The sequence below is a fragment of the Nanorana parkeri genome, unplaced genomic scaffold (genome assembly GCF_000935625.1).
Source record: "Nanorana parkeri isolate BGI_ZX_2015 unplaced genomic scaffold, ASM93562v1 scaffold36, whole genome shotgun sequence".
Classification (NCBI taxonomy): Eukaryota; Metazoa; Chordata; class Amphibia; order Anura; family Dicroglossidae; genus Nanorana; species Nanorana parkeri.
The window spans coordinates 1035622-1048544 of record NW_017306304.1 but is presented as its reverse complement, the minus strand read 5'-3'; the positions used below and the strand labels follow the sequence as shown (position 1 = coordinate 1048544).

Genomic DNA, 12923 nt, shown 5'->3' with positions numbered 1-12923 from the left:
TGATTAAAAAAATAAGAAAATAATTATAAAAAATAAACAATAATAAGATTAAAAAAAATATTTAATTGATAAAAAAATAATTCAATATATAAAAATTTAAAAAATAAGAAGAAATAATTAAAGAAAAAATTAAAATAAAGAAAAGTAAAAAAAATTGGCACTAACCCCGCCGCCCCGCCATCACAGGCAGCTTTTACTTTTTTCTGAGTGCTTGTGTCCCTGGAGGGCATGCTTTTTCTTAAAAAGTATTGAAAGAAGCCTTCAAGTGCTGATTTTGTGTTAAAACTATGGACTTTGGTTCTTTCTGGGTCTGTACAGAGAATCACTGTATTGTTGATGCAATGATACTCTACTAACGCCTGTTACACAGGTTTTCTTTAAATGTGCAGTATATGGCGTAATAGCCACATTATAGCCACACTGCTGGGGCTCTGGAGAGCTAGGATATAAAATAGTAGATATATTGCATGTGCTGGCACCCTATAGTCCCTGCTCATTTCCCTTTGCGTTAGATAATGCTGCTTTTTCACCCATGTTTGCTTTATATGTGTGACTGTGACATAACATTTAAAACAAGAGATGTAGTTATCAGTTTTAAAAATCCAGGGATTAATTTATAAAGCAGTGAATGTGCCATTCACCAAAACATTCTGTGCAGGCGAATCTTCCTGGTGAATATGTTTTAAAATGCTGATGGATTCACCTGCAGTGACTATTTGGTAAATGTCACATTTCCTGCTTCATAAATATGCCCTCCAGTCTCAAATATGGATAAATAAGCTGAGAAGTTGTTTATATTTAGTAAATGTGCTCCTCTTTCAGTGATCAGTTTTACCATAGTCTTTCTTCCATATTCATTTAGTTTGTCAGAATTGCCATGCCTTCTTAAAAGAGTTCCAAAGTCAAAGCAAATCCTGTTATAACGTCAGCATTGTAAAAGGAATACGTACTATAGTTGTTTTGGATAATGCAATCAGAGCTTACTTGAAAGTGTAGTGAGTGCTGTCTTCCATTTGGCCCTCACTTTCAACAACTTCCTGGTTTACCTCTTTCCCTGTTGCTTGATGTGATCCAACCTCAATTTCTCAAGACTACATATGCCATAATGCATTGCTTCCAGCAAGCAAGGATAATGTTACAGTGTTCAGACGTTGAGTTGTAGATTAAAAGGCAGGCTCTCTGAGAGAGGTGGCACAAGGAAGTGCATATTTACAGGTATGAGTGAAAGTGTGTCGGTGCATTGAGGAAGTACAGCTTATGGGCATCTTCAATAAAAGGGTTTACAAACTTCTAAATCACTATGGTTATTAGGATTGGGATAGAACTTATGGAAATTGAATATGGAAAAAAAAATGTATTTGTATCTTTTGACCGTAGATACCCATTACCAATATTGTCTGCAGTGCTTCCTTAGTAATAAAGACTATGAACATGCTATTTACTCCTGCCTTGATCAGAGAGTTCCTGAATGAACAGTTAGAAACACTTATATAAGGGTCCTTTCTAATGTCATTTGTGGAAGTTATGCAGCTTCATACTGGTGTGTTTTGGAGATTCATTTCTAGAAGTTATGCAGCTGCATACCACTACAACTTGTGATTTTACATCTACAAGCTATACACTGCATACCAATGGGAAGCTAATCATATGACACAACTGTTACCCACATACCAATGGAACTGTCTTCTTGTATCCGTTCTAAAATACTGTTCATTATATGGGAATGTACATCATTAAAGTGACACTAGACTCAGGAGTTAAATCTTAAAAATGTACCCTATTAACAATATTGTATCTTTTTTGTGTATCACTCTGCTGTAGATCCTCAAATCATTACAAAACACACAAAAAACTCCCCAGCACACTTGCCAGCTAGCCTGCAACAAAACAAATGACCTTTGTTTGTGTACCACTCGGCTGTAGATCCTGTAGAATTGGTGTTGATGCTCTCCTTCCTTCTGGAGGGTGGCTACTTTTGTTCTCCATGGTCCCTGTGTGTTGTAAGGTAGCCACCGCTCCAAGCTCACTCCTGTGATGGACTACAATCTCCATACAAATTAGTAAACTAAACCTGAGGTTGTAGTCCATCACTGGAGTGACCTTTTGGAGTGGTGGCTACTTTATAACACACACAGGGACCAAGGGGAACAAAAGTAGTCACCCTCTAGAACCAAGGACAACATCAGCACAGAGATGATTTGAGGATCTACAGCTGAGTGATACACAAATAAGATACATTTTTAATAATAGTTAAGGTGCTTGAATGTATTTTTAAGATTTAAATCCTGAGTTTAGTGTCACTTTAATATAAAATACAGTGTTCACAGAATACTAGTTTCTCTTCGGTTTAAAAAGTACAGTCTAGTTACAGAATTGGTTGCTTCAGTCTAGTGCTGCCTTACTTCTGAAGAATGTGGGGAAAAGATATGGTTACGCATTAATACTAATGCAATATAACTTTTAGCACACACAGTATTACATGGTGCACAAATGCTGTTTGGATGTCATATATTCTCGTAAAACCTCCCACTTTCCTATGGCCCATCCAAATGCTTTGTTAAATAGAATTTTCAGTTTATTTATTCATTACAGTCGACCCCTGCGAAGTCACGGTTCATAGTTCGCGACCTCAGTCGTTCGCGGATTTTTCCATTAGAACCTAACTAATAATTGTTTGTGGAAACCACAAATATCAACTGCGTGTAGCTATCTCGAGTGTTTCGCTGAGTGTTCTTGTATTTTTTGTTTTCTTCTTCTTAAAGCCCTAAGATGCCACCCAAACGCCCTGCACCTTCTAAGGCAATAAACCTAAGCACCAGAAGAAGATTAAGACACTCCAGGAGCAGGTTGAACTACTGGATTTGCTTCGGGAACTAAAAAGTTATGCCGCAGTAGCGCACCATTATAGTATCAACAAAAGCACCGTACGCTACATAAAGAAGAACGAAGATCAGGAGTACCGTATCAGTAGGTTTCTGTGATAGTGCCAAAAAGGGTAATGACCGTAAGAAATAAGAATATTGTACCAGCAGTTTGCTACAGGAGACGATGCAGATTAAGGCCTCATTCACACTGGAATCGGCCAGCACGTACAGCTCCGTGCTGCGCGCAGGGCCGCATCGGGCAGCTCCTGGGAAGGACAGGTGCTGCGTGTGATGAGTACACAGCCCCAGTCCTTCTCTATGGGACTACACGGCTGTATGCCCCCCTACGCTCACCTCAAGTGCAGGTCCGTACGGGTGCGTGTTTCCTGGCTCGGACGCAGACAGGATCCATCCTGTCAGCGTACGAGTACGGACACCCGCACGGGCGTACAGGGTGGGTGAGCGTAGGGGGGCATACGGCTGCATAGTCCCATAGAGAAGGACGGGGGCTGCGTACTAATCACACGCAGCACCTGTCCTTCCCGGGAGCTGCTCGATACGGCCCTGCGGGCAGCACAGAACTCTACGTGTCGGCCACTTCCAGTGTGAATGAGCCCTTAGGGTTTAAACTATAAAAATAGGCATTTGTAGGCATTTTTTTGACCACATTCACAATTTGTGGTTTTTCACAATTCACGGTTGCTCGAGGAACATAACCCCCGCGAATTTCGGGGGTTGACTGTACAGGTATTTATTTAGTGCCAATAATTTACACAGTGCTTGATAATGCACAATCAGTCCCTGTCCTCGAGGAGCTTACAATCTATGATTATTATCATATGCATATATGCACATACAGGGCTGGCTTAAGACTGGAGACACTGAACCTCCCAGCATGTCTTTGGAGTAGGCTGCCTATTGTACCCCAAAACAGTGTCACCCTCATACAGTTTTTGTTGACTGTGGTTGATGAACTGTAGTTTGACCTTTCAGATGCAATGGTGCTCCCATAAAATCAATGTATTTGTATAGTGTCGGAAGTACCTCCATTTACCAGCAGGCGCAGGTGAACTCTATAACAGCGGCACACAGTCCTGTTAGACCCTGGGAGATACAGGAGAGTAACGGTATCACTTGAAAGGATCATCACCAAATGTGATCATTCCATTTAAACATTTATTGTAAACCTCATAGATTTTCAGTTTAAATACTATTAAGTTTGTAAGAGCACATGAAGATACCATTAAAGGGAGCCTGCTGGAACAGGATGAGGCTCAAATCCTTTGCTGGAAGTTGCCATTATCTAACTCCCACAGACCGTGCTACGTTCAGAGTAGATACATCACAGCATGTGATGCAACAAAGGCCTGCTCTGCTCAAAACTGCACCTCTTGCCGTGGCAGCCGAAAGCACTGAAACGTCTCGGCTGGTAGCAGCTACTGTGACAGGTTCTCTTTACAGTAAATGTGCTACGAGATCATTATGCAGGCTGTCATTGACATCTTATATATGAAGTTGCTAGCTACCTGGTTCTCATGCTGCTCCTATGGCTTCAAAGCTTAAAGTGGACCTGCTATGCATGCTGATATGAAACCATCTTACATTCAATAGTTAAAAAAACATATTTTCTAATTCACAAATATGTTTTTTCTACTTCCTGGTCCTCTTAGGCATAAGTGCTGCAGCCCATGCCTGAGACATACATCCTGGGAAGGTTACATAACAGAGCATTACTGGGGAATCTAATCTGTAAGCTGCAAAATCTTGAGATCTCTGGGAAAGGCATTTTTCTCTCCTGAGATGATGTGCATGGTCACATGTCCTAGTCACATGTGCCAGAGTTGTTAGGAAGTAAAGGGAGATGGATTCATCTGCCCTTAGTAAAAAAAAAGGTCACTGTGAGAAGATCGGAGAGGAAAAGAAAAGTAAGGTATGCAAAGAATTATCTAGAAGTGTCTGTTTGTAGATTACCAACCATAACTAAACATTTCCAAAGGAGTCTTTGTTGTCATTTTTAAAGATTATGATAAAGTCCCTCTTTATATTGTATCTAAAGCCAAAACATTTTTTTTTTTTAGTGATGGACAGAATGGAGAGGAGTTAGAACCCTTGTCAGGTCTCCCATCACCATTTGTGTTGCTGTCAGGCAGATTGCTCACAACTGTCATCAGGACTAAAAAGTGAGGTATCATACAAAATTTGAGGTATCATACAAAAAGAGTTGTCACCAGAACAGAAATAGAGGGAAATCTTCTGCATGGGTATATCTGTTCCGGTGACAACTTTCAAAGAGAGGATTTCCCTTCGCTTTGCAGAGATTTCCTCTTACATTCCATTACTTTAATGAGTCACTTACTATGAACAAGCTATGGGAATTAGGAGTAATGAGTTCACTTGCTGCATACTTGCTGTGGGTCAGTAACCCAGAAAGATGTGTTGACAGAGGATGAACATGACTTGCATTTTCAATAATTCAGAAATGATTTAATTTTCTCTTGTGACATGTCTATTGGGTTAATGTGGAGGGGACAATGGAATGCTTCTGGATTACTTTGGCATGCTTTGTAATAGCATCTAGAAATTACATGGCATAAAATGAGTGTACTTAAACCAGAGGCATCATTTCTAGCCATGAGAAAGTATCTAGCCAGCTAAACTCTACAACTGAGACATCTCACTGTCATGTCCTCTCTATGTGTGATGTGCACTATTGTACAGGTGACTGTTGTATGCAAGCATGCTGTTAGCAAAAGCTTTATGTAGGGTATACATGGTACAAATTCGTACAGTGGGAGCCGCTTTCGGCACCTTTCCGACTGGCATCCCTCCATCAGCTGATCGAAGGAGCAGGTTGGTAAATTCTCAGCTAAATGGAGCTTGCAGCCAATCAGCTGTTGGACACTGTCAGAATGCAATGACAACAGCAGGGGGATTCCTCCATCCACGCTCATACATGTTTTATTTTTTCCATTCAGCCCGCAGGTTGGATGAAAAAATTAGACATATGTATAGCCGACTTTAGGCAAGTACAACTGGGTACATTGTAGGGATGTTCAGATACCAGTTCAGATTCCAGTGCAGATACTTGGCATTTTCACAAGAACTACCAGGGTTGCAGCGGGGACCTGGCTCCACTTGATTGTTCTGAAATCATTAGTCTGTATTGTTTTAGAAAAACTGTCACATGGCAATAAATAAAGATGTTTCAGTACTTGTATCTGTGAGTACTTGGGCAAGTATCAGTACTTGTACTTGGAAAACTGGTATCTGTGCATCCCTTATATATATTTATAAAAACAAAATCATACATTAAAACCGAGATGTACAAATCCCAGGAGCTACGTGTGCTCCTTACAAATGACAGCTGCCTCCTAACTTTTGAGTTTTTCTCTAATCTAGTCTTGGAGCTGGAAAAGTATCTGTACTTGTACTTCTACTGGTACCGAGTACGGTACTTGGTATCTGAACATACCTAGTACAATGGATGTATACAGGGTCATAACTAGAAATCACAGGGCCCCATAGCAAAATTTAGTATGGGGCCCCGTGATTGCTAGTTATGCCACTTGCAGAGCCCACCTGATATACCAAACAGCCCACCTGAGAGTGAACCAGCAGAGCCCGCCATAGACTCTCCATGGCGGGCTCTGCAGGGTCTCAGATGGGTTGCAGACCTCTTATCTCTTGTGATGTCCACCTCCGTGGTCTGGGGCCCAGCATCCTCTTCCGTCCCCGGGCCCTGCCTCCTCTTCTATCGACGGGCCCCGCCTGCTCTTAGGTCGCTTGCCAGTGATGTAAGAGGAGGCGGGGTTGCTTGTAGGTGGGCACCGCCTCCTCCTTCACTGCGAACACCAGCCTCTTCTGCCGCAGCTGCTGGCTGTCACTGACACAGCTTCGCAGCGGCTCTGAGGGGAAACGCGCCACGGCCGCTGCTGAGCTGTGTCAGTGACAGCCAGCACCCTTACATGCCATAGCGGCCCACATGGTATCAGAGGGATGACCTGGCCGGGCCCCCCTGTGCCCGGGCCCCATAGCGGCCGCCTGGGTCGCTATGGCGATAGTTACGCCTCTGGATGTATACTGTATATAGTTTGGGAACTTCTGCGAAACTGAGAAAATAGGATTCTCCATCATTAGGTGGTTGTCTTTGAGATGGAGATGAAAGTGGCAAGGAGCCCCTAATGGTTTTGTTTTGGGGCCCATCACTCAAAGTTATATCCCAGTTGTAGTGGTATAGTTAGTTGATTACACTGGAAGTGTAGCTTTGTCATTTACTATTCATTTGACAGTCAGGTTTCAATATCAAAGCAAATCCTTTGCAGATTAATGGGCACATCTCTGTTCCATATTTGTCAATAATGGCTCCAATGAATCTATCTGAATGTCTCCTGTAATAATATACTGATACACGGAACGCTGGTGATTTATAGGGTCCTTCACCCTCCTGGAATATGTGAGCAACATGATTGTGATTGATCCATTTCACAGGCAGCCACCATGTTCCATGGGATAGCATATAAGTGCCAATTCTCCAGGTTTGCTCAATGCACATGCTGTATCCTTCAGTGTTTGTGTAGCTGCAATAATTCATTCCTATCCTTCACCTACAGCATGCCAGGAATAGTTTGTGCCACATATTCCCATAAGAAGGAGCTGATAATTGCCCCTGAGGTGTCTCTTACTTATCAAGCTTAATGTTCTCCTGCAGTAGTGTTTAGATGAGCACTGAAACACTTCTAATGTAATAGGGTGTGTACTGTCCATGATGAGTAATACAAGAGTACCCCCAGCGTCAGGGGCGTAACTAGAAATCACAGGGTCCCATAGCAAAATTTTTTATGGGGCCCCGTGATTAGTTATGCCAATTGCAGAGCCCACCTGATATACCAAACAGCCCACCTGAGAGTGACCCTGCAGAGCCCACCATAGACGCTCTATAGTGGGCTCTGCAGGGTCTCAGATGGGCTACACACCTCTTACCTGTCAGTGCTCTTCTCCTCCATGGTCGCCGGGCCCTGCCTCCTCTTCCATCCTGGGCCTTGCCTCCTCTTCCGTCCCGGGCCTCGCCTCCTCTTCCGTCCCGGGCCTCACCTCCTCTTACATCACTGGCCCCACCTGCTCTTAGGTCGCCGGCCAGTGATGTAAGAGGAGGTGGGGTTGCTCTTAGGCGGGCCCGCCTCCCCCTTCACTGCGAATCCTGGCCTCTTCTGCCGTAGCTGCTGGCTGTCACTGACAGCTCCGCAGCGGCTGTGAGGGGAAACGCCGCTGCTGAGCTGTGTCAGTGACAGCAAGCACCCTTACATGCCATACCGACATGGCATCAGCATTGCAATCATCGGCAAGCCCTCCCCTTAGCGGGGAGGGCTTGCAATGATCACAAGTACGATCTGCCTGTCCAAGATGGGCAGGTCGTACAAAATTTTAATGACCTTACAACCATTGCACAACGAAAGTCGTGCGATGGTTGTAAGGTGTATGGCCAGCTTAACACTGCTGACCTCTGCACTCTCAGTTACATTACTGACCTCTGTACTGCTGACCTTTGTACTGTGCATCACACCGCTGGCATCTCGACTCCGCGTTGTTACTGATCTCTGTACTAGGTGGGGCAACTGGTGGCGAGCAATCTATATGTTTGCTCTGTGTTCCTACACACACAGCATAGTAAAAAAATAAATATTACAATTATATTTCTTACATTTTAGATATCTATTTGGCCTTTGTGCAGATTCCTAGATAATCTGGGCAGTTTTAGGCCTCATTCACATCAGATGCAGTGTGTTTCGGCCCGATACTGTTACTATTTTGATCGCACCAGAGCGGACCAGACTGCAGGCATAATGTGCCATGCGATCCCGTGCAGGGGGCATTGGCACCGTAGCCAGGGCGTGGCTACGGTGCCAATGCGAGGCAGTGCGTTCTGGCTAGAATCGGGCCGGAACGCACTGCATCTGGTATGAACGAGGCCTGAAAGTGAAACTAGAGGGCAAGACTGAGGTCAGATGGAACTGCGTCTCATTAACACACAATGACTTTAACCCTTCGTTTGGACAGACAGTGTTCAAATCTAGTTTCCAGCGGATAATGAAATCTGCCAGTACAGCACAGTACAGTACAGACAGGGTTAATTGGAGTACACATAACCATGCACAACCCCTTTTTTAACGTATGCGGAGGCTAGGTAGGATACTTAAGCAAGTTTGAGGCACTTAAAAATGTAAGCAGCAATTTTTTAATTTATTTTTTAAGTTTTACATTGTGAATGGGAACAACACTTTAAGTAAGCATAATTCTACAGCTAGATATCAGCTGCCATCACTGTTCAGCCACAGCCCACATGCTTCCGGTCTATGTGCCTTGCTGTACAAAAAGCCTATGGGGATTTACTGACCACCCAAAGCAGAGCGCAGACACCCGGAGCATGTGGGCAGTGGGTGAATGGTGAGGTCAACTGAGATTTTGCTTCAGCATACTAGCAAAAGATGTCATGAAGTTAAGTGTGACTTATATACTACCTGGCCAAAAGAAAAAGTAATCACCTGAATTTAGCCAAGTAAATAGGAGCCTTCCATTGGATAAGTGTTATGATCTGGGGTTGCTACAGTTTGTCAGGTCTAGATTCAGCAATGTTATGTCCCAGAAAACAAGGTCAGCTGCCTACCTGAATATACTCATCGACCAGGTTTTTCAATCAATTGGTTTTTTTCTTCCCTATTGGCACGGACATATTCCAAGATGTCAATGCCAGGATTCATTGGGCTTATTATTCTGATTCCGATCGTTGTGATAGCGAAATATATCCCTTGCTGAGACCTCTATGCCTGGCCTGTATAAGCAGATATACTCACTGCGGACAATCCTCGTCAGATAGCTGAACTCGTCAATACCGATTCATTCAAAAGAGGTGTTTATTCTTTAACATCAGGTTACAGCAGATGATAGGAACAGCAGTTGAACAGTTATAGTATTGTGCGGTCAAAAGATGATGCCTTTCCTACGTACTGTGCAGATTACATATGTGTCCTTGTTACATGTGGCTGTTCACTGTGGCCATGACACAGGAAGAAGGAAGGGGCGTACACTAGGGGAAAATACATCGTCACATGAGGAATAATTACAGAAAAACATGTACATTACAACAAAAGGTCACTAGATGGCAGCATAGGATAACACATGAATTTAGCTATGAGAAAATAGTTAGGCAAATCACACTATATAAATTCTAACCTATATAACAATGCTAATATTAACTGAGGCTATGCATCTCATATTCTATGCCCCTATTGGGGCGGCACACTTATATTGTGAAAGAGTAGTTCAGGGGGCATGATACATCATTTTCACATATGGATTGGTCACCACAGCATACAGACCTTAACTGCATTGAGAATCTTTGGGATGTGCTGGAGAAGACTTTACACAGTGGTCCAACTCTCCCATCATCACTACAAGATCTTGGTAAAAAATGAATGCAACTCTGGACGGAAATAAAATGTTGTGACATTGCATAAGCTTATGGAAATGATGCATGCTGTAATCAAAGCTAAAGATGGTCCATTGAAATATTGAAGTGTTTGACTTCTTTTGGACAGGCATCATACTTTACCCTTATCTTTTAAGTTTGTGGTATGTTACTTCTTGGAATTTTTCTATACTATGTAACCATATTGTGTTTGCTATTAAAGCTATTCAATAACGGATAAAAATGCAAGCAGCCAAAATAATCTATTGTAGTGTTATGTGGCCATGTTAACAGTTTGTGCAGTTGCCAAGGGGTCAAATCATCCTTATTCTAAGCTGAACTTCAGGAAAACATCTAAAGACACAGTTGAAATACATATTTAGGAACTGTCTTACCAGTTAAAGGATTAGTAATTCTGTCCATCCAGTCCTGATTTACTCAGCTCTAGCACACTGTATAGGCAAGCTGATGACCTGACATTTTTCTGCTGCAGTTAAGCAGTGCAGCTTGGTCACCTCCCTGCTCCCTGCCCCCAGCCTGTGACTGGTGGTGAAGTGAGGTCATGTTCCTTGTGAATGCAGGACAGCTTATTGGCTCCTACCAATGACCCTCCTTCCCCCAATATTTATACTAATTAAAATACATGTATTGATTTTTTAAAAATAAAGAACTGCATCTATTGGTGTTTTTCTTTAGTATACCCCTTGGAGCTTAGCTTTAAAATCTATGTATAGCCAAACTGTTTTATTTTAGCCTTGAAAAAAGTGTGTGTGTGTGTGTGTTGAAACCCATCAGGTTATTTTTTGCTGCCTCGGTCCAGCTGGTGATATTTCTCTTTACTTCCTGACCTGGATACCAGGGGCGTAGATAAGGGGGGGATAGGGGGGTTCAAACCCCCCCCCCAGAGGGTCCTGGCAGTGGTGTTGTGAGAGGGGGCAGAAGGGGTGAATGTGCTCCCGAGCGCCCGTCTGAAGGATATCCACAGACAGGCAGGGTCTTCTAAAGGGATGCGGGGATGTCTTGTCTAATAAAACATCGGTGACGGCTGGAGGAGAACTGTATTTTACGAACACCGATGTTTTATCAAACAGGGCATCCCCAGCATCCCTTCAGATGTGCCTGTTCCTGCCTGGCCCTGGATGATCTGTACATGCCTCAGTGCGGGCTCTGCAGGGGGCAGGGTGTTCTACCAGCGTCAGAAGGATGGAGACAGAGCAGGCAATCAGATAGCAGGGTATATTTTTTTCAAACCTTTGTGTGTCTGCTACATAAAATCTTATAATTTAAGGAAGCTGAACCCCCCCCAGGAAAAAAAATTATCTACGGCCCTGCTGGATACATAACAGGAAGTGAGGAGAACGCTTCCCAAAGTGGGAAGAATTCCAGAATATACAGCATGTCCTCAATGGAAGATTTCCTCTCACCTCTTACCCTCATGACAACTCTAACATGTAGGATTTCCCCTTATTTTCTGTCTTCGTGACAATGATCATCAGGACAAATAGAGGGTCTAGCCATTCCCATCGCAATCCAATTCCTTTACATTTAATTTACAAATGGCTAAGGCCATTTTCACACAGGCGGTTCAATCAGATCCACCTGTCAGTTTTTCATGCGGATCTGATCGGAGGCTCAATGTATGAGCAGCTAGATGCAAATGGTTCTTCGTCCATTTACATCCGATTACCCCAGACTCCATCTAGGTATGGAAAAAACAACGGAACAGAGTTCTGCTATGATGGACCTGATCATGACAGATCAGAGGTATTCTGATGTAAACAGACATCAGCTTACATCCGACTCCCCATAGAGCTAACATGGGTCCATACAGCTGAGCTTTTTCTTGCATCGTAAGATGGAGGAAAAACTGAACAGACCTGTTCTGTACTGCTTTAATTAGCAGGGGACCTGTGCATGGATCCCCTGCTGATCGGAAAGAACAGTGTCTGTATGAAAGGAGCTTTAGCAGTTGTAAGTTCCCGTGAAGAGGACATCTCAGCAAAGGGCAAGTACTAGAAATAACAATGGAATTACTGGGCACGTTTTACAGAAACAAAGATCAAGCTAGAATGCTTTTCAACTTTATTAGGAACTTTGAGACAGATTTTTTGGATGCGAGTACAAAAGAGGGGTATTAAGATTGTAGCGGTGAGACAGTTGGTACCTTGACTCCATGATTCATCTTTTATCTGTTGTTGGTTACACATCATTGTGAAGATAATTCACATAGAAAACAAGCTAGCAGCATCCTGTGCTGAATATTAATATTGTCTCCATATAAACAGAACCTTTCATATTGATTATGTGCTATGTTGTCAAAGGATTTTGGGAGACACTCATTGCAAACTGGTTATCAAGATTTACTTCTCCACGTGACTTGCATCTCACCATGGAAAGTACTGCTCTCCTGAACCTGTAGTAAAATGTAAAGAGATAATTGATGTATAATCCATTTTATACTGTATACACAAGAGCAAACAAAGAATACTGACTGGTATAGGTATAAAGGAGAGAGAGAGAGGGAGAGAGAGGAGAGAGAGAGAGGGAGCGAGAGAGGGAGTGAGGGAGGGAGGGAGAGAGGGAGGGAGAGAGAGGGG

General features: G+C 43.1%; 2 protein-coding genes across 2 annotated transcripts in view; both read right to left on the bottom strand.

The window, feature by feature from the left end:
- LRIT3 (leucine rich repeat, Ig-like and transmembrane domains 3) overlaps positions 1 to 12501 on the bottom strand; it is a 41466-nt gene extending 28965 nt beyond the window's left edge. The window contains exon 1 of the mRNA XM_018569843.1: positions 12491 to 12501. Within this exon, the coding sequence (XP_018425345.1) occupies positions 12491 to 12501 (11 nt within the window). The remainder of the gene's footprint in view (positions 1 to 12490) is intronic.
- Positions 12502 to 12633: 132 nt separating this feature from the next.
- The window catches only part of RRH (retinal pigment epithelium-derived rhodopsin homolog), a 10249-nt gene continuing 9959 nt past the window's right edge, over positions 12634 to 12923 (bottom strand). Inside the window, exon 7 of the mRNA XM_018569832.1 lies at positions 12634 to 12739. Within this exon, the coding sequence (XP_018425334.1) occupies positions 12634 to 12739 (106 nt within the window). The remainder of the gene's footprint in view (positions 12740 to 12923) is intronic.